This window comes from Cetorhinus maximus, chromosome 21 (genome assembly GCF_964194155.1).
Source record: "Cetorhinus maximus chromosome 21, sCetMax3.hap1.1, whole genome shotgun sequence".
Taxonomy (NCBI): domain Eukaryota; kingdom Metazoa; phylum Chordata; class Chondrichthyes; order Lamniformes; family Cetorhinidae; genus Cetorhinus; species Cetorhinus maximus.
The window spans coordinates 79,695,145-79,722,571 of NC_135899.1; the positions used below are offsets into that span (position 1 = coordinate 79,695,145).

The window sequence follows — 27,427 nt, forward strand, 5'->3', positions numbered from 1 at the left end:
GCCTGTCCACCATCTACAAGGCACAAGTCAGGAGTGTGATGGAATACTCCCCACTTGCCTGGATGAGTGCAGCTCCCACAACACTCAAGAAGCTTGACACCATCCAGGACAAAGCAGCCTGCTTGATTGGCACCACATCCACAAACATTCACTCCCTCCACCACTGCACAGTGGCAGCAGTGTGTAGAGTAGAGTCTACAAAATGCACTGCAGGAATTCACCAAGGCAGCGCCTTCCAAACCCACAACCACTAACCTCTGGAAGGATAAGGGCAGCAGATAGATGGGAACACCACATGGAAGTTCCCCTCCAAGCCACTCAACATCCTGACTTGGAAATATATCGCCATTCATTCACTGTCGATGGGTCAAAATCCCGGCACTCCCTTCCTAACAGCACTGTGGGTGTACCTACACTGCATGGACTGCAGCAGTTCAAGAAGGCAGCTCACCACCACCTTCTCAAGGGCAACTAGGGATGGGCAATTAATGCTGGCCCAGCCAGCGAAGTCCACATCCCATGAATGAGTAAAAAAATTCCTGTAAATCAATTGATGTAAAAGCTGCTTTTACAGCATGAGAAATTTCAAAATGAAGTGTTTTTCAAACCAACTGTAGGCCCCCATTAGGTCAAACCGCGCCTTCCTTCTATTTTCTCCCTCCCTTAAACTCACCCCCATCACTCCCAACCCCTCTCCCTAACCTACCTAAACCCTACCTGCCCAAAACCCTGAACTTAACTGCTCCAGGGATCCATGGACCTTGATCTTCTCCTGCAGTCCCAGCAGTGGCCACTAACAGCTTTCTGGCACTGCAGGGCCTGATGGAGCTGCTGTTGAATCTGATTGGCTGGCAGCTCCAGGGGGCAGTATCTCCTACCCAACAAGGAATAGAAGTCCTACTCTGCCCTAATTAGTCCGCCCTGCAGTGTGGGGCGGGTTGGCATGGAGCATGTTGGCTCAGCTCAAACATTGTCTTTTGGGTGGGGTGGGGTGGGGGCTTGCCATTTGGTCCTCCCCCATATTACTCAGCCCCACATCTCTTCTACTGCTTTTGGGGTAGTTAGGTTTGACTCCATTCTGCTCCTCAGAGCCAAAATCAAGCCATTTGGGGCAGCTTTTCCTGAGGTAGGTGTGGCGAGCCAGGAGATTTTACATCTCAGCTCACCTGCCTCGGAAGCAAAAATCCAGGCCTCACATTTTCCCAATGACAGATGTTAAGGCTAACTGGCCTATAGTTTCCTGTTTTCTGTCTCCCTCCTTTCTAGAACAGAGGTGTTATATTTACGATTTTCCAATCCGCAAGGATCTTTCCAGAATCTAGGGAATTTTTGAAGATTACAACCATTGCATCCACCGTGTCTGCAGCCACTTAGTCTGCATCTTAGGGTCTTAAAATATCAGGTCCAAGGGACTTGTCAATCTTAAGTCCCATTAGTATTGCCATTACTATTTCTCTACTGATAGGTTCTCCCTCGGTTTTATCTCTTGGTTTTGATCTTTTCTTGGGATGCTTTTTGTGTCTTCTACTGTGAAGACAGATACAAAATACTTGTTCAAAGCTTCTACCATATCCCTGTCTTCCATTATTAATTTCCCAGTCTCATCATCTAAGGGACCAATGCTCACTTTAGCTACTCTTTTCCTTTTTATAAACTTGTGGAAGCTGTTACTGTCTGTTTACATTTCTTGCTAGTCTTTTCTCGTACTCCAATTTCTCCCTTTTCATTATTTTCTTAGTTATCCTTCACCAGTTTCTAAACTTTCCCAATCTTCTGCCCTACCACTAATCTTTGCAGAATGTACAACTTTTCTTTCAATTTGATACCACCCTTAACTTCCTTAGTTAGCCACAGATGATGTATCCTTCTGGTAGCGTCTTCCTTACTCAAAGGAATATAACTTTGTTGATAGTTATGAAATATCTCCTCAAATGTCTGCCACTGAATCTAGACCACCTTTACTTTTTAACCTATTTTCCTAGCCCACTGTAGACAAATCTGTCTTCATACCCTTATACATATGAACGTATGAACTAGGAGCAGGAGTAGGCCACTTGGCCCTTCAAGCCTGCTCTACCATTCAATAAGATCATGGCTGATCTGACCGTAACCCCCCTTGCCTACCCCTGATAATCTTTCACCCCCTTGCAAAAATCTATCAAGTTCTGCCTTAAAAATATTCAAAGACCCTGATTCCACTGTCTTTTGAGGAAGAGAGTTCCAAAACCTCACGACCTTCTGAGATAAAAATTTCTCCTTATATCTGTCTTAAATGAGTGACCCCTTATTTTTAAACCATGACCCCTAGTTCTAGATTCTCCCACAAGAGGAAACATCCTCTCCACATCCACTCGGTCGAGATCCCTCAGGATCTTAAAGGCTTCAATCAAGTCACTTCTTACTCTTTTAAACGCCAGTGGATACAAGCCTAACCTGTCCAACTTTTCCTCATAAAACAACCTGCCCATTACTGGTATTAGCCTAGTAAACCTTCTCTGAACTGTTTCTAATGCATTTACATCTTTCCTTAAATAAGGAGACCAATACTGTACATAGTACTCCAGAAGTGGTCTCACCAGTGCCCTGTACACCTGTAATTTCCTTTATTTAAGTTTAAGACACTATGTATGGACCCACATTTCTTGCTTTCAAACTGATGGTATGTTATGATCACTCTTGCTTAGGGAATCCTTTATAAGGTCCTTAATTAATCTTGTCTCATTACGCATTATCAGGGCCTGGATTTTATGGCCCCTCCCGCCTGGCAGGACAATACAGTCCTGCTGAACTGGATGGGGATTTAAATGGGTCGCCACATCCGCCAGGGGGAGACACTGCGTGATGGGGCCATAAAATCTGTTTACAGGCCCAGGACCAAAATTGCCTGATCCCTGGTAGGTTCCAGAACATATTGTTCTCAGAAACTGTCCCGAAAACACTCTAGGAACTCATCCTCCTAGCTACCATTGGCAATTTGATCTGTCCAATCAATGTGAAGATTAAAGTCACCCACTATTATTGCAGTACCTTTCTTCCAAGCCCAATTATTTCTTGATGTATGCTCTGTCCTAGAGGGCCTATAAGCTACTCCCACCAATGACTTCTTTCCTTTGCTATATCTTATCTTTATCCAAACTGATACTATATCTTGATTTTCTGAACCAAGATTATTGCTCACCACTGTACTGATTTCATCCTTTATTAACAGAGCTATCCCATCTCCTTTTCCTTTCCTCCTGTCCTTCCAAAATGTCAAATACCCTTGTCTATTCAGGTCCTAACCTTGGCTACATTGCAACACATTTCTGTTATGGTTATTATATCATACTTAATTATTTTTATCTGTGCCATCAATTCATCCATCTTGTAACAAATGCTGTGAGCATTCAAATGAAGAGCCATTAATTCTATCTTTTCACCGTCCTTTCACCATTACTCTGATCTTTAATTGTTGGTGTGTACGCTTATGTTTGCACCCTCTATTGCTTCCTGTCACACTCTGGTTTTCGGTACCTGTATCATTACCCTACACTATTGCCTTGTGCTTTCTCTTTATCTTTCCAAAACTCCTCTCATATGAATCCTCCTCACTATTTAGTTTAAAGATTTATCTACAGTCCTAATTATACGATTCACCACAACGCTGATCCCATCATGCTTCAGGTGAAGGCCAACCCAATGATACAGCTTCGTCTTTCCCTAGTAATGGTGCTAGTGCCCCATGACGCAAAACCCATTTCTTCCACACCAATCTTTGAGCAATGCATTCAACTCCCTGCTCTTATTTACCCTATGCCAATTTGCTAATGGATCAGGTAGTAATCCAGAGCTTTTATTCATTAATGGGATGTGGGCATTGCTGGCTAGGCCAGCATTTATTACCCATCTCTAATTGCCCTTGAGAAGGTGGTGGTGAGCTGCCTTCTTGAACAGCTGCAGTCTATGTGGTGTAGGTACACCCACAGTTCTGTTAGGGAGGGAGTTCCAGCATTTTGACCTAGCAACAGTTAAGGAAAGGCGATATATTTCCAAGTCAGGATGGTGAGTGAACTTCCAGTTGGTGGTGTCCCCATGTGTCTGTTGCCCTTGTCCTTCTAGATGGTAGCGGTCGTGGGTTTTAAGGTGCTGCCTATGGAGCCTTGGTGAGTTCCTGCAGTGCATCTTGTAGATGGTGGACACTGCTGCCACTGTGTGTCGGTGGTGGAGAAACTGAATGTTCATGGAGGAGTGCCAATTAAGCTGGATGGTGTCAAGCTTCTTAAGTGTTGTTGGAGCTGCACTCATCCAGGCAAGTGGAGAGTACTCCATCACACTCCTGACTTGTGTCTTATAGATGGTGAACAGGCTTTGGGGAGTCAGGAGGTGAGTTAGTCTCTGCAGAATTTCCAACCTCTAACCTGCTCTTGTAGCCACAGTGTATGGCTAGTCTAGTTCGGTTTTTGACCAATGATAACTTCCAGGATGTTGATTGTAGGGGATTCAGTGATGGTAATGCTATGAAATGTCAAGGGGCAATGGTTAGATTTTCTCTTGTTGGAGATGGTAATTGCCTGGCACTTGTGTGGTGTGAATGAAAGTTTCCACTTGTCAGTCCAAGCCTGGATTTTGTCCAGGTCTTGCTGCATTTGGACATTTGCTAATTTGGTATCTGAGGAGTTGCAAATGGTGCTGAACATTGTGCAATCATCAGCGAACATCCCCACTTCTGACTTTATGATGGAAGGAACCTCATTGATGAAGCAGCTGAAGATGGTTGGGCCGAGGACACTACCCTGAGGAACCCCTGCCCTTGAGGACATCCAGTGATGTCCTGGAGCTGAGATGATCGACCTCCAACAACCACAACCACCTTCCTTGGTGCTGGGTATGACTCCAACCAGCGGGGAGCTTTTCCCCCTGATTCCCACTGACTCCAGTTTTACTGGGGCACCTTGATGCCACACTCGGTCAAACGCTGCCAGGTTACCTGGGTTATCCTGTTGCTAGGTTACCGGTTGCTTAGTTACTCTCCGCTGAAGGAGCGGACGTGGGCCGGGCTGGGACATGAGTCCCCGCTATTGCGAGGCGATGAGGCCGGGATGGCGGTGTCGGATCCCCGTTACCTGAAGCCGCAGGGCAGCGCGGAGTGGAACTCGCTGGATTCCGGTTTCGCGTCCGCCGACCTGACCCACAAGTGGAGCGAGTTTCACCTCCGCTTCTCAGCGCTGGTGACCGAGGGGCTGCGGCAGGTGGACGGCCCGCAAGGTAAGGGAGAGCCCGGGGGTGTCTGGGTCCAGAAGATGGAGAGCCGCGACAGATTCCGGCCACTGACCACCCGGTCAGTGGATGTCCAGTTCCCTGGAACTTCTGCAGCACCTTCCTTAAACCTGGGTAAACATCACAGGCGCTTTAGAGGAAGCTGGTCAAACAACATTTGACACCAGCCACCAGATCTTTGGACAAAAGTTGGTCAAAGAGGAGAAGAGGTTTAAAGAGGGAATCCCAGAGGTGGTGGTCCAGTCAAGGTGCTTCCATAATTGCAGAGAAGTTGTAGCTGGAGGAGGTAACAGAAATGTGGAGTGGCAAGGCCATGGGGTGGGGTGGGGAGGGGGTTGTGAAGGGTGATCTGATTTTTTTTTTAATTGAGGTGTTGCCAGATTGGGAGCCATTGTAAGTCAGTGAGCATGGGGTTGGGGTGATGATAGATGAACAAGACTTGCTGCCATTCAGGATAAGGGTAGATGACCTTTGGACGAACACATGTTTTCTGGAAGGTAGAAGATGGAAGACTGACCAAGAGAGTATTGTAATAATCAAGTGTGGAGTTACAGTAGCAGATAGGCGGAGAGAGGAGCGGATACGGACAATGTTATGGAGGTGAAACTCGGGTGTCTTTGTAATGGGAGGATATGGGGTCGGGGTCAAACAAGATGACAAGGTTGTGAACAGTCTGGTTCAGCCTGAGGTGCTGGCCGGGGAGAGGGATTGAATTGGTGGTTAAGGGACAGATTTTGTGGTGGGGACCAAAGACTACGGTTTTGCTCTTCCCAGTATTTAACTGGATGAAATTTCTGCTCATATAATACTGAATGCCAGAAGAGCGGTCTGACAATTTAGATACAGTGGAGGGGTTACGAGAGGTGGTGGTGAGGTAGAGCTGTGTGCCGCAGTGCACATCTGAAACCTGGTGTGTTTTTGGATGATGTCACCAAGGGCAGCATGTAGATGAGAAATGAGAAGAGTCCAGAATTGATTTGTATTACATTAAGCACCTCTCGAATCCCTCCCAGTTTTTTTTTGTAGATTTGTCTGTTAACAGCTCAACCCAATTTTATCGTCAGCCTAATTAAGACTGAAACCATCTCGCCCTTAATGTCAAACTCTATCATGTTGTGATTAGATTTTGTTTGATAATACTCCTGTGAAACACCTTGGGACATTTTACTATGCTACAGATGCTATGTAGATGTAAGTTGTTTGTAAGATGTTTCTTCACTGTCAGATTATTAATTAATACTGGCTTCTTCATAAGTAAAACATAAAACTGTCCTGGATACACCAGAAATATCTTTTACTACTTTTACTACCTGAGCTGGTTTGCCTCTTAGTCTTTGTGAAAATTAAAGTTTCTCATAATAGCTGCTTTGTCTCTTTGCTTCAAGCTTCTCTGACCAGTTTTTGTGCATCCATTCCTACATCATTGCTGTCTGGAGGTCTGTAGATATCCCTCACCAGAATCTTGCATCATAAGCTGTTTCTTAACCCTATCCAGAGTTTCCGCTGCCTGCTAACCATCACTGACTTGTAAGTTCCGTTGTCCGCCCTGTCCAAATGCACCCAAGTTCCCAGCTACAAATAACAAGTGCTGAAATACCCAGCCACAAAGTAACCACAGGCAGCTGCTGAAGAAGCACTTCTCACTTTTAATATCATGTCACATGCTGTTCATGTTGCAGGTGACTCAGAAGTGCTGACAGCACCCTCTTCAAACTTTGGGCCAGAGAGGCTCCTCATGCTTTCCCTGCCACTGCCTCTGACACCCCCCCACCCCCTGCCAACCTACACTTCAAATCCTTTGTTGGCAGTCCCTCTGGCATTATTATTGACCTGGTTAGGAAATTGGCTGAGAGGCAGGAGACAGAGTAGTCTTACAGACTGAGATGGGAAGAGTGTGCAGTCAGTTCTAGCCCCACTTCTCCACAGATCGTAACAATAGTTTAAATGTTTAATTCACCCACAAAACTGGCCAATTATTTACTTTTGACAGTTATTCCCAGCATAAAAAGACTCTAACCAGGCTTCTTTCAGAAAACATAAAAACATTGATTTATTATAAACCAAATTACTTTTTAAAAACAAGTTGATAAACTGGTTAACATAGAAGTTGTAGTTTAGAAGTGTAATGATTTTCCCTTTATAACAATAAGATATTTAAACCTCCCCCCTCCACACACTCACACAAACACAAAATATGACAAAGCAAACAGTCCCCTGCAGAGGAAAAGTGTATGGGAAAATTTTCTTTTAGAAGGATAAAATTCCAGGAGATCGCAACGTTGTTGATCTAACAGAATTCTGGTCACAATAGATCTGGAAGTTCTTTCAGACAGATTCTTTGGTGAGACTGCCCTTGATGACTCTTACTTATCACAACTTTGCAAACTCTCAAAAAAAAACACGAGTTATCATGATGAGACGTTTCTGAGGAAAGTTTAACACACAAGGTGGGCAGAGAGAGGGAAAGAAAGGGTATTTTCCTTGCAGCATTCTTCCCAGGACACCAAGTACACTCTGAGTTTATTTTAAACTAAGATGTTCAAAGAATACTTCTCTTAGCCCAGGTATTTTTAACCAATCAACATGAGTCTTTAGCTTGGCAACAGCAATTCTTTGTTAACTTAGACATACAAAGTATCTCTTCCATTTCCAGTGTTCTCCACTGGACAGCTATCTTGACCTGTGTTTTTTTTTGAAGAATGGCATATTCAGAGCCTCAAATTAATATTGCAATTTTTAAAAAAAATAACATAGGAAGAAGAATGTCCAAAATTTAATGCCCTTCAAAAACAGGTTCCTCACAGTAGTGATAATGAGAAGGTACTTTAATTGGCAGGATGTGACTAGTGGTGAACTACATGATTTTTGTTGGTGCCTTGACTATTTACCTGTTTCTTGATGACTCCGGTGTTGGGATAGGAACCACATATCCAAGTTTGCCAATGACACAAAGTTAGGTGACATTGTAAGCAGTGTATAGATGAAAGCACACAATTACAAAGAGATATAATGGATTTAGTGAACAGACAAAACTGTGACAAACAAAATTTCAGTGTAGGCAAGTGCGAGGTCATCTGCTTTGGATCTTAAAAAGGATAGATCACAATACTTTCTAAAATGGTGAAAAGTTAGAAACAGTGGAGATCCAAAGAAACTCAGAGGTTCGTGTACATAGATCATAAAATGTCATGGACAGGTACAGAAAACGATCAAAATGGCAAATTAAATGCTGGCCTTTATATCTAGAGGCCTAAAATACAAGGGGGTAGAAGTCATGTTTCAGCTATACAAAGCCTTGGTTAGAACCACAGCCTGAAGTTCTGGACACCACACCTTAGGAAGGAAATAGGCCTTGGAGGGGTGCTGGATAGATTTACCAGAATAAAATCTGGACTCCGAGGGTAAATTACAAGGAGAGGTTAGACAAATTGTGGTTGTATTCTCTGAAATTTAGAAGGTTAAGGTGTGATTTGATCAAAGTTTTCAAGATACTAAGGGGAACTAATAGGGTAGATATGGAGAAACAATTTTTGCTGGTTGGGGAATCTAGGACTAAGGAATGTAGTTTAAAAATTAGAGCCAGATCCTTCAGGACTGAAATTGGAAATGCTTTTACACGCCAAGAGTAACTCTCTTCTGCATAAGGCAGTTGATTCTGAGTCAGTGTTAATTTTAAAATTGAAATTGGTAGATTTTTGTTAACCAGTTATTAAGGGTTATGGAGCAACGGTGGGTATATGGAGTTAGGTTTCAGATCAGCCATGATCTCATTGAAAGGTAGCATTGGCTAGTGGGGCTAAATGCACACCTCCTGTTGCTATGTTCCTGTGGTCAGAGACACACACATTTTCCCTTAAGATTATAAAAGAACTATTTTATTTAAATATTAAGTATTTTGGTTTTGTTGCTGAGTCTTTAGTACCAGTTTTAAACAATAGCATCACTGACTCTTTTGCTGAGGCTCATGCTGATGAGCTCTGAACCCAGCTATGTGGTTCAGTAATCCCGTACCACATTGCCTGACTTTCAAGGTTCCTCAAAGTCATGTGGATTTGAAACAGTTTCACAGATGCAGACACTGCAGTTTCATGACCAGTCTCTGAATCCAGCCTTTAGTATATATAAAACAGCGATCATTTCTCTCCAATTCATTCATGTTTTGGCCTTGTCCTGTAGTACTGTTTATAAACAGCAGGTGGCAATAACATTTTGTTTTCCGTTGAGCACTTACATCCTCTGCTGGCTGTAAAGTTTGGGCATTGATGGTAAGGCCAGCATCTCCTAGTTGGCCTTCAGAAGCTAGTGGTGGGCCTTCTACTTGAAGCACTGAAGTTCATCAGGTGAAGGTACTCCTACAATTGTGTTAGGTAGGGAGTTCCACGGTTTTGACCCAGCAACGATGAAGAAACTGCTGATATATGTTCAAATCGGGGTAATGTATGACTTGAAGGGAACTTGCAGGTGACGCTGTTTCCATGCACCTGCTGCTCTTGTCCTTCTAAGTGGTGAAGGTTGCAGGTTTAGGAGGTGCTGCAGAACAAGCCTTTGCAAGTTGCTGCAATGCATCTTGTAAATACACACTGCAGTGTGGTGTGCTGATGTGGAGGGAGTGAACGTTTAAGCCAGCAGATGGGCAGCTTTGTCCTGGATGGTGTTAAACCACATTTATGGCTGAACAGAAGTAAGGAAAATGTCAAAACTTTTACTCTATCAGTAGTAAAAGGATTTTTCTTTAGGATTTTCTTGTGTGTTCCTAATTTACAGAGGTCTTTTGGGGATTTTTTTTCTGATGCCCAATAAAGAACCAATGTGGGAGGGAAATGTCACAAAAGGTCCGCTGTAAAATGCATTAAGATAACTCCATCAGCCAATTACCAATCCTAAATTTGTTGCAAATGAAGCAAATGCTGTAAAATGGAAGCACTTTGTAAACTGGAATTTAGCTGTTGAATAATTTCAATTTTCCCTCCCCTGTGGTGCTGCAGAAAGGCAGGAGAGGGAGCAGGGTTGATGTCCTGCACTGACATCTAGTGGCAGCAGCTGCAATACACCTTTATATATTTGAATAAAATTGAACTTTCATCTGCTGAGTAAGACCATGCCCCATGTTTGTTATAACTCACTAATGGGGAATTACTGTGGTGATATAATTTGTCTTACAATTTGTGAGCACACCAGGTGTTGATTCATGTAAATGTAAGGTGTCGAAATTGGAATTTTGGTGAGAGTGGGAATTAGGAATAGAGAGGGAAGGAGGTGCTAAGTGGACTCGGTAATATTACACAAGTAATAAACTTCAAAGCACATGTGCCCATCCCACATGTGAACCCTTCGTTTAAGGTCTCATCCATAAGACAGATAGGCCCCTTACCCAGAGCTGGGGATTTTAATTTTTAATTACTACAATTCCTCAGTTATCTGAGTGTTTGGCTTGTTGATACAGGAAACAAGGGGCCCTTCCTACAGCAGCTGAAAGCTCGGAATGAAGGGAAGTGTCTGAAGACCAGTGAATGGCCAGGAATCCAGGAGATTTTATGCCAGGCGGAGTCAGACTTGGTGGTGGAAATGGCGAAGATTCTGATACAAGTGAACAATGAGTATTATTCTTGTATTGGACACAATCAATTCCAAGAAATCTACACATACCTGTTGCTGGACGACCAGGAAATAGGTAATCAGACTAACTACATAAGGAGGTGATGATGGAGTGAGTCATTACTCTCATAACAACCTGGCTTTATAAAGGTGGGTATAGCAGTGGGTCTACGAACGAGTGCGTAGTACGCTGTGTAAGGACACTGTGTAATGGGCGCTGTCCTGCTTCTTAGAGTCAGCACAGTCATTTCACTCACTGCTTATGGCAGAGATGTGTCTGAGGCCGGGAACTGGACTGTTAAAATTTCTGCAGGTGCCAGTGTCCTCAAGGATATGAGTGAAAATGGGCTTAATGGCACCGGTGATCATTAAACAACTTACTCAATATTCAACTCTATTGAAGTCAGTGAAAATTAATATGGGACAGAATGTATATAAAGGGAACTGATGCAATTATAAAACATGTCTGATTTCACTCTTAAGATCTCACCAGCATCACACCCCCCACATTCCACCTCTCGGCGTGGGTAGACATCCCGCAGTAAAATGGCAGAAACTGTTACATTAGGAGGAGCTGCGAGATTCCTGGGGTTAGCAGTCGATCTCTGCCTCTGCCTTGCCAGAAACAATGGAACAGCCTCCTGAGGAGATCCTCAGCCTCGGTCTGCATTAGCATGTAGGTGTGACGAGGGGGATGGGCTTGAGGACTAACTAGTGGCAAATTCATAAGAATTGAGATGGTGGACATTCCAATTCAGAAAAAAATGTTTAGAAATAGAAACTAAACAGGGAATAAAGAGTATTACAAACTGAAAAGCATCTCTTTTATAGCACCTCATTAACTTGACAATTGTCCAGTTTACTCTGAATTCTAGTGTTCAATAAATTAAACTTTGCTTTCTTGAGATTATTGTAATTTCAGTATTTTCCATCTATTTTGATATTCATCTCTCTGGTTTACATCAGGCAATCTGTTGGCCAGCTCCCTGGAAACCGCTAGAACAATGGACTTGATGAAGGTAGATTTGAATCTGTTTGACTCCTTAATCTCTGTACATCCACAATTTGCTCCCTGCCTGAAGGATCTGACCTCTCAACACAGTCAACAGGAACTGAGAGAGTTTTCCCAGAAGATGTGTTTGATGTTGGTCCAGAAATGTTTGGCTAATATCTTGGACCAGGAGAAGCAAGGCTCAGCTTGGTGTGCGCGAGAGTTCCTGCATGCTCTGCTCCTCTCATTAAAAAGCCCACAGGAGCAGCTCGATACATTTTCAATGTTCCATGGAGACAAGATTCTGCTGCCAATCAATATCGGTAAAAAAAAAATTGTGTATTTTTTAAAAAGAAAACCTCTACAGATCAACCAAGAAGCACAAACTCTTTCCATTTTTAATCAGGGGCAGCAAAATTGTCTCTGAGTTAGAGGGTTGTGGGTTCAAGTCGCATTCGAAGACTTGAGGATATGAACCTAGGCTGTTACTAGAGCAGTACTGAGAGGTTGGCTGCATTGTTGGTGGGGCAGTACTGAGGGAGCACTGTACTGTTAAAAGGCAGTACTGTGGGAACACTGCACTGTCGGAAGGTCTGCATGGAGGAGGCTCTGTCAGAGGGGCAGCACTGAGGGTCGAGACGCAAAATTGAGATTTTCCTCTTTTAGTTGACTGCTAAAGATCCTATGGCATGCAGGGAATTTTGCCAGTGTCTGGGCCGACAGTTCTCTCCCAGGCAGTCATTCTTTTTCCAATCAACATTACCAAAGGCAGATTAGTCAGTTGTTTATCTCTTGGTGTTTTCAGGATCTTCCTGTGCATAAAATTATTACATAACCTTTAATTGCAGGTGATTTGAACTTTAATTGCTGGGTGAGGAGCAGCCCTAGCGACTGATTTATTATCGCCTGGTGATCAAAGTTTAAATGACTCAATTGTATAAAGTGCTGAGAGAAGATATGATGCTATACAAAAAAAACACATATTTCTTTAACCTACAGAAAATGTTGGTAAAACTCAGCAGGTCTGGCAGCATCTAAAGCTTAGCTCTGAAAAACAGTCTCTCTCCACAGGTGCTGCCAGACCTGCTGAGTTTTGCCAGCATTTTCTGTTCATATTTCAGATTTCCAGCATCTGCAGTATTTTGCTTTCGTCTTTCTTTAACCTGTTTCATTTCTCTTTAGATTCCAGCTGGTCAAAGGTTTTCAATAAAGTGAAGTTACTTGTACATAAACACACCCTTTTCAAGGTTTGTATTATAAATGCAGGCGTAAATGGCGGAAAGCTGATCTTTCGGTTTTGCCATGGGTTCTGAGCTCAGGAGTGATGTTGAGTTGCTAATCTGGCCTGTCCCTTTAAGGCCATTGCTCAAGGTGCCCCGTGGGGAGGCAAATTCACATAAACTGTAGGAAACTCAGATGGAAAATGTACCTAAATTGTAAATGTTTGGCTCCATCAGAAGAGCCCAGTAAGAAATCACAAATCATTCTTTCTCCTTTGAGATTGTTTTGCGTCCAGAACAAAACGTGACGGCAACGTGCAGTGCTCAAAAATACACAGGGACAGAGGACAAATTCGTCCTCCAGCCCCTAAATAGCCGGGAAAAATTAAAGACCGGAGAGGAAATGACAAAATATTGAGGCGAGTCGCCCTCATCTCCGACCTCTGCCTCCCCCCCGCCGAGTCCAAAGCACTCGCGCGTCAGCGAGGGTGTGACAATAGTAAATACAGAGTTGTGATTGGGCCAGCAAGCGCGGGCGAGACAGCTGCTCTTCCAATCACAGGTTCAGCCCTGCCCATGCTCGCTGTTCCTCCAATGACAGGTTCCCTCCTTCCCGCTCTTGCGGCTCCGCCAGAGATGGAATGGGTGATTGGAGGAGCTACGTGTTATTCTGGCCGGTCCCATGTTTTCATGGGCAGCAGCAACCGCAGTGAAGACCTGTACCGCTCGCATGCGACTCTGCAGTTATTGGGCAGGGGAGTGGTTTATACAAACCCCAATTAATGTTTTAAGATACCACTCGGGAGGCAGTGAGGGTGTCCTAGGCTTCGGTCTACAAACGCCGGGCTGTGGCAAAGCCACAGGTAAGTGAAACTTCATTCTGTTTTCAAAGGTCGTACCAACCAGGAGCGTGAATGTAGCTCTGGGTTTAATTCCTGTAGAAAAAGAATCAACATCAACACGTGGGGCATGTAAAATGCAGCTTGTCAGTGAAAGTCCATAAACCGCCGGCAGAGCGGAAGGGTATTTGCACAATCATTGTGAACAATTCGAATTTTTAATGAGGAATTAAAGATTTAATTGTGAGAGACCGAGTCTTTCTGTTTGGTATTTGTGTTATCTATCCAAAGAAGGAAATCCTAAAAAGAAAACGCAACAGAATTACAGAAGGTAATGTCACCGAACGACTGCATCACTTAATAAAGGAGTTGGTGAAAATGAAAAAGGAGTCCTTGAGAAAATTAAACTAGACAGTTTTTCCTCAAAAAGAGCCCTCAATGAATATATTTCTTCTCCTAGCAGTGTGAGTTCCTCTGCGATACAGGCTGAAGAACTGGGACTATAATACTCAAGCATCACTATGCTACCACTGGGTGTAATTACAGCATGACAAGTTTACATCGACAGATTCCACTATAAATATTGATTTGGGAATTTATGCTGGAGATTGTCCCTGTCCAATGTGTAAACATAAGATTCTTAGAGTGGTTCTTTTCAAGCAATTAAATGCAATGGTGGGGCTGTGAAACTTGATATCTGGAGTTGCATGAGAAATTAGAACAGGCTTCAGTGATTACAAGATAGATTACAGTATAGAGGTGACTATTCAACCCATCATATTTGTGCCCGCTCTTCAAACCCCTTTTGAATCAGCTTCCATCTCCCTTTTAGGCAGTGCATTTTAGAACATAACTCGCTGTATATAATAAAAGACTTATCTCCCCTCTGGTCCTTCAACCAATTATCTTAATACACTATCTTCTGGTTCTGCCATTGGAACTATTTTCTCCTATTTAGCCTTAACAACTTTGAATATCTCTATTAAATCTTCCCTTAACCTTCTCCACTATAAAGCTCCAGCTTCTCCAGTTGATTAGAAATATTTTGTTTCCCTTTGGCGAGAGGATGAAGAATAGACCAGCACAGAAATAATTCATTTTAAGTCAACTTGGAATACAGTAGAATAACAGTACAGAACAGACGGTCAAGGCCATTCAGTTCATCGTGTCTGCACTGCCTCTTTCAAAGAGCAATCTAATTCGTCCCACTCTTTCCAGAACTTTATAAATATGGAAAGGAGACTTGGTGTTATAGAAACATAATAGATTCAGTCAGGATTAGGAGAGACGAGAAATGTGGTGAGGGAGGTGCAGTCTATAGTTGATTGTTCGACATGACAATGCCCAGAATAGGTTGGAGAACCAAATAGCCCTTCACTGTTCCAAGGTTCCCTACAATTTTTAAAAAATATTTATTCAGATCAGGTTATGCAGGGCATCATTGTTAACAATACTTGCTCTCCAGACTACTTCAAAATTCGTGTGTCCATTTAACAGTTTAATGAACAGCTTATCTATTATTTGAAATGGCCTTCACAGGAGACTGAAATGATGATGTGGTTTGGTCCCACCTCAGCTGATGCGTTTCTGAAAATGTGCTCGTCTCTTGGTTACCCATACATTAGCTGTGAGCTGAGCAGGAACAGAGCTGACAGGAACATTATCAGATTCACTCAACAACCAGGAAAGCAGGAACAAGGCAGTAAGTTGGATATTTGTGTGTGTACCACGTTGAATTTCTGTATAATTAGTGAATTATATTTGCATATTGGGAGTTCAGATTCCTACTCAACATCAAAAGAAAATATTTTTCTTCTTTTGCTTCTCAGATTATTCCTGGACAAACAGGGTAGAATTAATTTTGAATAGGGCAAAATAAGCAGTGTCACATCAGTCAGGCCCTGCCTGATAGTCGATAGCTGAATATTTGATAAATGTACAACAGGTGGCCAAAGCGACAGCACCCATTTTGTGCTGCCATTCAAGATGAAATAACAATTCTGCTCAGAAAGAAATCTTTGAATAAGATGTCAACCAAATATTTATATTGATTTAACCAGAAATAGGTGAGTGGCCATTTAAGTTTAGGAAGTAGGTTAGCAGCATCAAGTCTGTGAAAAAATGGCTCATTAATATATTAAAACAATTGCCTCCTCCTCCAAGGGGTTGGGTGGGAGCTCTGGGCACTTACATTGAGGCCCTCCTGAATATCTCAGTGGTCAAATGCTCCAGTGGAAAAACAGCAACTTGGTTTTATAATTTATGTCCTGCCACCAAGCCCCTCAAGGCAAAGACAAAAATAACCCGAGTAGGATTTACCTATGATTTAGTTGCTTGCCATGAATCATGCAAGTCTGTGCCTACCTTCCTGACAGCCTCCATGATGCCTTCATATTGTGCAAGTCTTTGACCTTGCAAAGCAACTGGCTGCTCAGTGAGGTTCATCCCTGAAAACTTGGCTCATGGCTGCTCTGAAAAACCTATGCTCATTGGCTGAACTGAGCACCAAACAGATGGACAGTTTAACTTGAATCCTCATCAAGCAAAAACACCACTGTTTGTACAGGTCCAGTGGTTCATGATGGTGGTTAACTGCATAACATTTCTCTCCAAGAGCGACAGCAGATGAAGTCAGCACTGGATGAGGACGATCAACCAGATGCTGAAGGAACGGGATATCAAGCATGGTGGCGAATCAGAAGAGCCTCAAGAGATCTTCTGCCACAGCTTTTGAGCAGCTGAACAGTCTCTACCCCTACATTCAGCACCATGTCCAATATCTCCTAATCTTTCTACCCGCCCAAAATCCAATGTTGATATTCGGTCACAACAGACAGTCACTCGACTGAGGTGTAAGAATTAGACTGAGGGTGGGGGGTAGATTCAGAGAACAAGGGGCAACTTAATAAGTTACAAAAGAGTATATAGACATATTTAGCAATTAAAAAGATGTAAAGATTACTGGGCTATTGAGGATTGAGGTAGTAAACATATACGTTGTGATGTAGGGCACCAAGAATTTGGGCTAGTGCCAGACAAGTGAATACTTGAGGGTATTTGGCAATTTGGAGTATTTAGGTAACGAGTAGTTAGTGCCTAAGGTAGTGGATGTGCTGAGATTAAAAAGTGCAAGAAATTAAAGAATATTTGAGCCATGCATTGGTTTATAAAGCATAAGAAATAGAAAAATTGAAAGGAAATATAGATCTTTTAAATTGCTGAATCATTTAGCTAAAGTGACATGCTTCTGGACTGGTCTGTAGCAGGGGATGGCAGTGTGTGTTTGTGTGTGTCTCAAGGTGGTGGGAAGCATCGTAAGTGGTTTGATAAGTTTATATTGAATGAACTATTCAAGTCAACAATCTTTTAAACAAGAGAACTCACATGCTTTGGAAGGGCTGATAATGGGGATCTTTCTGGTCTACAATACTGTGAGACTGTGTGAAGCATGTTTATCTAATACTAATGTTTTGATTTGTCAACAATGTACAGTTCAAGAGCTGGGAGCTGATTCCTCATCCTCAGACTTTCTCCCCGAAACTCTGGAGCATGTGCAACACCCTGCCCTGGGAAAGTACGTTAAGAAGCAGGAAGGTTTTAAACATCCAACACCTGCTGACCCCTGGCTGTTCCGAATGGCAGGGGCTCTGGCCTCGGAATGGAGGGCAGTAACCAGAGATTTTGGTTTCAGTGAAGCAGATATTAAGAAAACAGCCTTGGAGCCTTGGTACAATCACCAGCACCGAATGTTCCACTTCCTGAAGAGACTAATGGGAGAACAAAGTGTGAAATTCACAGAGCTGTGCTTCCTGCTGCTGTGTAAAGGCAAAGAATATAAATGTTACAAAGAGTTGGGACAAATCGTAGGATCAGCTTTGACAGGCAGTACGTTTTTTTTTAAAAGTTTGAATGTTTGGCTAGAGGCTATTTTGAAGAAATGAGACCTAGTCAGTGATTGTGGCTTCTTTCAGACGCAGTTGCAAACGTGGACACCATCCAGATTGCTTCAGGTAATTGGGATCGAATATTTCAGCAAGAGGGGAGAAGAGAGCCAGTGCAGCAGAACAGGTGAGTGCCCCTGGAACTGACAGTCATTCCCTGAAATGGAAATGTTCTCCTGCAGCTTCCAGTCAAATACAGAGCAGTGTGAATCAAAATATTATTCATTTTCTTGCTGTCTGCTTTAAACAATTTTGTTCAACTTAATAAAATGACTTGATAAGCTTATTTTTTTATTGCTGGCGGGCGTTTGTGAACTGTTCAGTGTAGTTGGGGGTGTTAGTTTCTAAGGACAGGAGTGTTGTACCATATAACTTGCAATGTATTATTCTGCCACTAAGACGTGCAGTGCCACAAGAAATCTGATAGTAACATCTTGTGCATTTCCTCTAGGTACGTACATACGAACATGTGAATTAGGAGCAGGAGTAGGCCACTCTGCCCCTCAAAGCCTGCTCCGCCATTCAATAAAATCATGGCTGATCTAATTTTAACCTCAACTCCACATTCTTGATGTGAATCTCAGAATTCTGCAATCTCTCCCCATTTAAATAATATGCTTTTTTATTTGTCCTGCCAAAATGGACAACCTCACATTTTCCCACTTCATACTCAATTTGCGAGATCTTTGCCCACTCACCTAATCTATCTGGATCCTTTTGTAACCTCCTCATGTCCTCTTCACAACTTACCTATCTTTGTGTCATCAGCAAATTTAGCAACCATACCATTGGTCCCTTCATCCAACTCATTTATTTTTTTTTGCAAAAATATACTTTATTCATAAAATATCTTCAACCACATTCCAAACTATTTCAAAAACACCATTACAAAGGTACAATCAGGTTCAACTTTTACAAAATGTATCACCAGGTGCATTAGTACAAACCAAACTACAATCATTTACAGCCTTTCATTTTGAGCTGTACAACCCGAGGGGATTTAAACAGTTCCCAGTCCCTCGGTGCCCTGTGGCAGAAAGGTCTTAGACAGCGACCCTTCCCCATTGCGCCTTTGTGGCAGCTGCCCCAAGCTTTAGTGCGTCCCTCAGCACGTAGTCCTGGACTTTGGAATGTGCCAGTCTGCCACACTCGGTCGGGGACAACTCTTTGCGCTGGAAGACCAACAGGTTTTGGGCAAACCAAAGCGCGTCTTTCACCGAGTTGATGATCCTCCAGCTGCAGTTGATGTTTGTCTCGGTGTGTGTCCCTGGGAACAGCCCATAGAGCACAGAGTCCTGTGTCACAGAACTGCTCGGGATGAACCTCGACAGCAACCACTGCATCTCTCTCCAGACCTTCTTTGCAAAGGCACAATCCACAAGGAGGTGAACAACGGTCTCTTCCCCACCACAGCCACCTCGAGGGCAACGTGCCGAGGGGGTGAGACTCCTGGCGTGTAGGAAGGATCTGACAGGGAGGGCCTTTCTCACCACCAGTCAAGCCACGTCTTGGTGCTTGTTGGAAAGTTCTGGCGATGAGGCATTCTGCCAAATGACTTTGACAGTCTGCTCGGGGAACCATCCCACAGGATCCATCCTCTCCTTTTCCCTCAGAGCCTCTAAGACGTTACGTGCCGACCACTGCCTGATGGACTTGTGGTCAAAGGTGTTTTTCTGCATAAATTTTTCCACGAGGGACAGGTGGTACGGCACGGTCCAACTACTTGGAGCGTTCCGCGGCAGCGTGGCCAGACCCATCCTTCGCAACACCGGGGACAGGTAGAACCTCAGCACGTAGTGACACTTGGTGTTTGCGTACTGAGGGTCTACGCACCGCTTGATGCAGCCACACACAAAGGTGGCCATCAGTATGAGGGCGATGTTGGGCACGTTTTTTCCCCCTTTATCTAGAGGCTTGTACATCGCGTCCCTGCGGACACGATCCATTTTTGACCTCCAGATAAAGCGGAAGATGGCTCGAGTGATCGCCATCGCGCAGGAGTGTGGAATGGGCCAGACCTGCGCCACGTGCAGCAACAGCGAGAGTGCCTCACACCTGATGACCAGGTTCTTACCCGCAATGGAGAGGGAGCGTCGCTCCCACATGCCCAGTTTTCTTTTCACCATAGACACTCGCTCCTTCCAGTTTCTAACGCATGCCCTGGTCCCTCCGAACCATATCCCCAGCACCTTCAGGCTGTCAGCCCTGACAGTGAAGGGGACAAAGGATCGGTCAGCCCAGTTCCCAAAGAACATGGCCTCGTTCTTCCCACGATTTACCTTGGCTCCTGAGGCCAGTTCGAACTGGTCGCAGATGTGGATCAGTCTGCGCACCGACAGCGGATCCGAGCAGAAGACGGCGACATCATCAATGTACAGGGAGGCTTTAACCTGAGTGCCTCCACTGCCTGGGATCGTCACTCCTCTTATGCCCTGATCCTTCCTGATGGACTCAGCAAAGGGTTCTATGCAACACACGAAAAGAACAGGCGAGAGAGGACAGCCCTGCCTGACTCCAGATTTAATCGGGAAGCTATCTGTTTCCCACCCATTGATTGAGACTGCGCTACTGATGTTAGTGTAGAGCAGTTGGATCCAATTTCGAATTCCCTCCCCAAACCCCATTTTGGAGAGCACATCCACCATGTAGGTGTGCGATATTCTGTCAAAGGCCTTCTCCTGATCCAAGCTGATGAGGCAGGTATCCACACCCCTGTCCTGTACATAGGCAATCGTATCCCTGAACAGCACGAGGCTGTCAGAGATCTTCCTGCCCGGCACAGTGCAGGTCTGGTCAGGGTGGATCACCAATTCCAAAGCGGATTTGACCAGATTGGCGATGACCTTGGACAGAATCTTATAGTCCACATTCAACAGTGAAATGGGTCGCCAATTTCTAATTTCCTCCCTTCCCCCCTTGTGCTTGTAGATGAGGATGATAATGCCTTTCCTCGTGGATTCTGACATGCTGCCGGCCAGGAGCATACTCTCGTACACTTCTAGCAGGTCTGGGCCGATCAAGTCCCACAGAGCCGAATACAACTCCGCCGGCAAGCCGTCGCTTCCGGGAGTTTTACTCTTCTCAAAGGACTCAAGGGCCTTAGTCAGTTCATCAGGAGTTAGCGGTTTTTCCAGGCTCTCCCGCGTACTGTCGTCTAAGACCTCTGTGATAGAGGACAGGAAGGACTGGGAGGCCGTGCTGTCTGTGGGCTTCACGTCATACATTCCGGCATAAAAGGATTTGCTGATCCTCAAAATGTCGGACAGCAATGACTTTACTGAGCTTCAGGCTGCTGATCACAGAGCTCTCTCTGTGTACCTTTTGGAAGAAGAAACGTGAGCACGTCTCATCCTGCTCCACGGAGCGGACTCTGGAACGGAAGATGATCTTGGAGGCCTCCGAGGCAAAGAGCGAGGCTTGCTGGCTCTTCACCCCTTGGAGTTCCTCCTTGACATCGACCCCCATCGACTGCAGCTGGAGCAGATTCTGCATGTTTTTCTGGAGTCGAGACATTTCCCTCTGTTCCTTTCTAGCTTTCTGGGTGCCTTTGAGGATGAAAAACCTCTTGATGTTTCCCTTGATCGCTTCCCACCAGTGTGTCAGGGACTCAAAGAGGGGTTTCATGGTTCTCCAACCTTTGTAATCCCTCTTGAGCTCCTCAGTGTTCTCTGGGGTCAGCAGTTGCACGTTTAGCTTCCATGCCCTCCTGCCCACCCTCTGATCCTTCTCTAAGTGGCAGTCTGCCAGTAGGAGGCAGTGGTCAGAGAAAAACACCGGCTTGACATCGGTGGATCTGACTGTGAATGCACGGGACACAAACAGGAAGTCTATCCTGGAACGGATGGACCCGTCTGGCCGCGACCAGGTGTATCTACGCTGCGCGCCGTCTGCAGGGTTGCTGAAGACGTCGTGCAGGTTGGCATCCTTAACTGTTTCCATCAGGGATCTGGACGTAGCGTCCAATCTGCTGTCGGCCCTGCTGGATCGTCCAGCCGCATCGATAATGCAGTTGAAGTCACCGCCCAGAATGACCGGCCTGGAGGTTGTCAGCAGCAGTGGGAGCTGCTGAAAAACCTCCAGCCGCTGGGCCCCTTGTGACGGGCCGTACACGTTAATTAACCGGAGTGGAGCGTTCTTGTACATTACGTCTGCTACGAGGAGGTGCCCGCCCACCACCTCCTTAACCTCGGAGACGGTGAAGTTGCCTCCCCACAGCAGAATACCCAAGCCGGAGGAACAAGAGTCGTTTCCGCCCGACCAGATCGATGGCCCGTGGGACCACCATCGTGACCATTGCCTGTAGGAGCTGAGGTGTGGTATCGCACACTCCTGCAGAAACAACAGGTCAGCTTTGACCTTGGTAAGGTAGTCCAAGGTCGCAACACATCGCGTAGTAGATTTAATGTTACACACATTTATGGATACAATCTTTAAACCCATTTTAAAGCATTTATTCTCCTACCAAACCTGTTGTCTCTGAGAGTCCCAGACCTTTAGTCTGCTCCTTCATACCCGTAGTGAGCTCAAATTCCTTCACTTTGGATGGGCTGAGGAAGTCCTCTTTGGCAGTGTTCTGCTCGGGTGGCATCTGGGGGTTCACGTAGAGAGCAGGGTTTGAGATGACCTTTGCTGGAGACGCTTCTCCAAACCTCACCCCCGCTGGGGCATTGCTGTTCCCGGCTTCCCGGAACTGGGCTGCGCTGATTGCCTCACTGCTCCCGGATTCCTGGGGCTGTGGTGCACTGGCCTCCTCGGGTTGCAGGCAAAGTTGGGGTGCGCTGGTCTCATCATTTATATTTTTTTTTTTTGTAAAAATATACTTTATTCATAAAAAATCTTCAATCACATTCAAAACCATTTCAAAAACAACATTACAAGGGTACAATCCAGGTTAAACCTTTACAAAATGTATCACCAGGTGCATCAGTACAAACAATATTACAATCATTTACAGCCTTTCATTTTGATCTGTACAGCCCGAGGGGCTCTAAACAGTTCCCAGTCTCTCGGTGCGCTGTGGTAGAAAGGTCTTAGACAGCGACCCTTCCCCATTGCGCCTTTGCGGCAGCTGCCCCAAGCTTTAGTGCGTCCCTCAGCACGTAGTCCTGGACTTTGGATTGTGCCAGTCCGCAACAATCGGTCGGGGACAACTCTTTGTGCTGGAAGACCAACAAGTTTCGGGCAGACCAAAGCGCGTCTTTCACCGAGTTGATGATCCTCCAGCTGCAGTCGATGTTTGTCTCGGTGTGTGTCCCTGGGAACAGCCCGTAGAGCACAGAGTCCTGTGTCACAGCACTGCTCGGGATGAACCTCGACAGCAACCACTGCATCTCTCTCCAGACTTTCTTTGCAAAGGCACAATCCACAAGGAGGTGAACAACGGTCTCTTCCCCACCACAGCCACCTCGAGGGCAACGTGCAGAGGGGGTGAGACTCCTGGCGTGTAGGAAGGATCTGACGGGGAGGGCCTTTCTCACCACCAGCCAAGCTACGTCTTGGTGCTTGTTGGAAAGTTCTGGCGATGAGGCATTCTGCCAAATGACTTTGACAGTCTGCTCGGGGAACCATCCCACAGGGTCCACCCTCTCCTTTTCCCTCAGGGCCTCTAGGACGTTACGTGCTGACCACTGCCTGATGGACTTGTGGTCAAAGGTGTTTTTCTGCATAAATTTTTCCACCAGGGACAGGTGGTACGGCACGGTCCAACTACTTGGAGCGTTCCGCGGCAGCGTGGCCAGACCCATCCTTCGCAACACCGGGGACAGGTAGAACCTCAGCACGTAGTGACACTTGGTGTTTGCGTACTGAGGGTCTACGCACCGCTTGATGCAGCCACACACAAAGGTGGCCATCAGTATGAGGGCGATGTTGGGCACGTTTTTTCCCCCTTTATCTAGAGGCTTGTACATCGCGTCCCTGCAGACACGATCCATTTTCGACCTCCAGATAAAGTGGAAGATGGCTCGAGTGATCGCCATCGCGCAGGAGTGTGGAATGGGCCAGACCTGCGCCACGTACAGCAACAGCGAGAGTACCTCACACCTGATGACCAGGTTCTTACCCGCAGTGGAGAGGGAGCGTCGCTCCCACATGCCCAGTTTCCTTTTCACCATAGCCACTCGCTCCTTCCAGTTTCTAACGCATGCCCCGGTCCCTCCGAACCATATCCCCAGCACCTTCAGGCCGTCAGCCCTGACAGTGAAGGGGACAAAGGATCGGTCAGCCCAGTTCCCAAAGAACATGGCCTCGCTCTTCCCACGATTTACCTTGGCTCCCGAGGCCAGTTCGAACTGGTCGCAGACGTGCATCAGTCTGCGCACCGACAGCGGATCCGAGCAGAAAACGGCGACGTCGTCCATGTACAGGGAGGCTTTTACCTGAGTGCCTCCACTGCCTGGGATCGTCACTCCTCTTATGCCCGGATCCTTCCTGATGGACTCGGCAAAGGGTTCTATGCAGCACACGAAAAGGACAGGCGAGAGAGGACAGCCCTGCCTGACTCCAGATTTAATCGGAAAGCTATCTGTTTCCCACCCATTGATTGAGACTGCGCTACTGATGTTAGTGTAGAGCAGTTGGATCCAATTTCGAATTCCCTCCCCAAAGCCCATTTTGGAGAGCACATCCCCCATGTAGGTGTGCGATATTCTGTCAAAGGCCTTCTCCTGATCCAAGCTGATGAGGCAGGTATCCACACCCCTGTCCTGTACATAGGCAATCGTATCCCTGAGCAGCGCCAGGCTGTCAGAGATCTTCCTGCCTGGCACAGAGCAGGTCTGGTCAGGGTGAATCACCAATTCCAGAGCGGATTTGACCCGGTTGGCGATGACCTTGGACAGAATCTTATAGTCCACATTCAACAGTGAAATGGGTCGCCAATTTCTAATTTCCTCCCTTTCCCCCTTGTGCTTGTAGATGAGGGTGATGATGCCTTTCCTCATGGATTCTGACATGCTGCCGGCCAGGAGCATACTCTCGTACACTTCTAGCAGGTCTGGGCCGATCAAGTCCCACAGAGCCGAATACAACTCCGCCGGCAGGCCGTCGCTTCCGGGGGTTTTACTCTTCTCGAAGGACTCGAGGGCCTTAGTCAGTTCGTCAGGAGTTAGCGGTTTGTCTAGGCTCTCCCGCGTACTGTGGTCTAAGACCTCCGTGATAGAGGACAGGAAGGACTGGGAGGCCGTGCTGTCCGTGGGCTTCACGTCATACAGTCCGGCATAAAAGGATTTGCTGATCCTCAGAATGTCGGACCGTGATGACTTTACTGAGCCGTCTTCTTCCTTCAGGCTGCTGATCACAGAGCGCTCTCTGTGTACCTTTTGGAAGAAGAAACGTGAGCACGTCTCATCCTGCTCCACGGAGCGGACCCTGGAACGGAAGATGATCTTGGAGGCCTCCGAGGCAAAGTGCGAGGCTTGCTGGCCCTTCACCTCTTGGAGCTCCTCCTTGACATCGACCCCCATCGACTGCAGCCGGAGCAGATTCTGCATCTTTTTCTGGAGTCGGGACATTTCCCTCTGTTCCTTTCTAGCTTTCTGGGTGCCTTTGCGGATGAAAAACCTCTTGATGCTTCCCTTGATCACTTCCCACCAGTGTGTCAGGGACTCAAAGAGGGGTTTCACGGTTCTCCAACCTTTGTAATCCCTCTTGAGCTCCTCAATGTTCTCTGGGGTCAGCAGTTGCACATTTAGCTTCCATGCCCCCCTGCCCACCCTCAGGTCCTGCTCCAAGTGGCAGTCCGCCAGTAGGAGGCAGTGGTCAGAGAAGAACACCGGCTTGACCTCGGTGGATCTGACTGTGAATGCACGGGACACAAACAGGAAGTCTATCCTGGAACGAATGGACCCGTCTGGCCGCGACCAGGTGTATCTACGCTGCGCTCCGTCTGCAGGGTTGCTGAAGACGTCGTGCAGCTTGGCATCCTTAACTGTTTCCATCAGGGATCTGGACGTAGCGTCCAATCTGCTTCCGGCCCTGCCGGATCGTCCAGCCGCATCGATGATGCAGTTGAAGTCCCCGCCCAGAATGACCGGCCTGGAGGTCGCCAGCAGCAGTGGGAGCTGCTGAAAAACCTCCAGCCGCTCAGCCCCTTGTGCCGGGCCATACACGTTAATTAACCGGAGTGGAGCGTTCTTGTACATTACGTCTGCTACGAGGAGTCGCCCGCCCACCACCTCCTTGACCTCGGAGACGGTGAAGTTGCCTCCCCGCAGCAGAATACCCAGGCCGGAGGAACGAGAGTCGTTTCCGCCCGACCAGATCGATGGCCCGTGGGACCACCATCGTGACCATTGCCTGTAGGAGCTGAGGTGCGGTATCGCACACTCCTGCAGAAACAACAGGTCAGCTTTGACCTTGGCTAGGTAGTCCAAGGTCGCAACACATCGCGTAGTAGATTTAATGCTACGCACATTTATGGATACAATCTTTAAACCCATTTTAAAGCATTTATTCTCCTACCAAACCCACTGTCTCTGAGAGTCCCAGACCTTTAGTCTGCTCCTTCATACCCGTAGTGAGCTCAAATTCCTTCACTTTGGATGGGCTGAGGTAGATCTCCTTGGCCGTGTTCTGCTCCGGTGGCATCTGGAGGTTCACGTAGAGAGCGGGTTTTGAGATGACCTTTGCTGGAGAAGCTTCTCCAAAACTCACCCCCTCTGGGGTGTTGCTGTTCCCGGCTTCCTGGAGCTGGGGTGCGATGATTGCCTCACTGCTCCCAGATTCCAGGGGCTGTGGTGCACTGGCCTCCTCAGGTTGCAGGCAAAGTTGGGGTGCGCTGGTCTCCTTGTTGTCTCCGATTTTCTGGAGCTCGGGTGTCTCGTCCTCCAACGCCCTGGAGCTTTGCCGCCTCTTCTGTCGGTGCCGCTCTGGCACTTCATCATCCGAAGAGCTGCTGCCCTTGTCATCCGTGTCGGATGGGAGACGCCTCTTGCCGCTTCTCTGGGAAACGCCCTTGCTTCTTCTTCGCTCCCTCTTACTATTCTTGTTCTTCACCGTCCGCCACTCCCCCTGCTGCTTTTCCACTGCTGCCTCCTCCTCCATTGATTCGCTGTCCTGAGGACTGGGAGGTTCAGGGGGTAGTGCTGTTGATTGGCTCTCTGTTGCCTCAATCTCTTTCTCCACCTTGTCTCTCTCTGTGTCCTCCTTTGTCCCGTTGAGCTCCCTGGGGGCCTTGGTGGTTGGAGTGACACGAAACATTTCTTCTGCTTCCCCCTGGTCGGCTTTGGCTGCCTGTGCGTAAGTACGGCAGCGTTTGGGGCAGGTCCTGTAGAGGTGACTTGCCTCGCCACACAGGTTGCAGCACTTGGCCTGTTTGCAGTCTTTTGTCTGGTGCCCTTCCTGTTTGCAGATCTTGCAGAGGGAGGCGCTGCGGTTGGCCGCCACATGACCAGCCTTGCCGCATGAGCGACAATGCTTGGGTTGCCCAGCGTAGACCAGGTAGCCACGGTTTCCCCCGATTGCGAAACTGGAAGGAGGGTGGAAAATGGCTCCCTTACCATCGGTCTTTAGCGTGACCTTAAACAGGCGTTTGCCTGTCCAGATCCCCAAGTCGTCTCGAATCTCGGTGCCGCTCCCCACCTTATC

General features: G+C 46.5%; 2 protein-coding genes across 3 annotated transcripts in view; one reads left to right on the forward strand and one right to left on the reverse strand.

Annotated features, from left to right (window-relative positions):
* Nucleotides 1-27,427, reverse strand: part of LOC144696035 (palmitoyltransferase ZDHHC18-like) — a 313,950-nt gene that overhangs the window by 229,201 nt on the left and 57,322 nt on the right. Inside the window, exon 9 of one of the 2 annotated variants that reach the window (XM_078567228.1) lies at nucleotides 24,200-24,293. The exons of the other annotated variant lie outside the window; for it this stretch is intronic. Coding sequence (XP_078423354.1) covers nucleotides 24,255-24,293 — 39 coding nt within the window. The 3' untranslated portion in view covers nucleotides 24,200-24,254. Of the gene's footprint in view, nucleotides 1-24,199; nucleotides 24,294-27,427 lie in introns of those variants that run through there. 2 annotated transcript variants of the gene reach the window in all.
* LOC144695414 (uncharacterized) lies at nucleotides 5,018-12,640 on the forward strand. Its single transcript, XM_078566308.1, has 2 exons — nucleotides 5,018-5,244; nucleotides 10,700-12,640. Exons 1-2 carry the CDS (start codon nucleotides 5,079-5,081, stop codon nucleotides 10,954-10,956), a joined length of 423 nt encoding a protein of 140 aa, XP_078422434.1. The 5' UTR covers nucleotides 5,018-5,078; the 3' UTR covers nucleotides 10,957-12,640.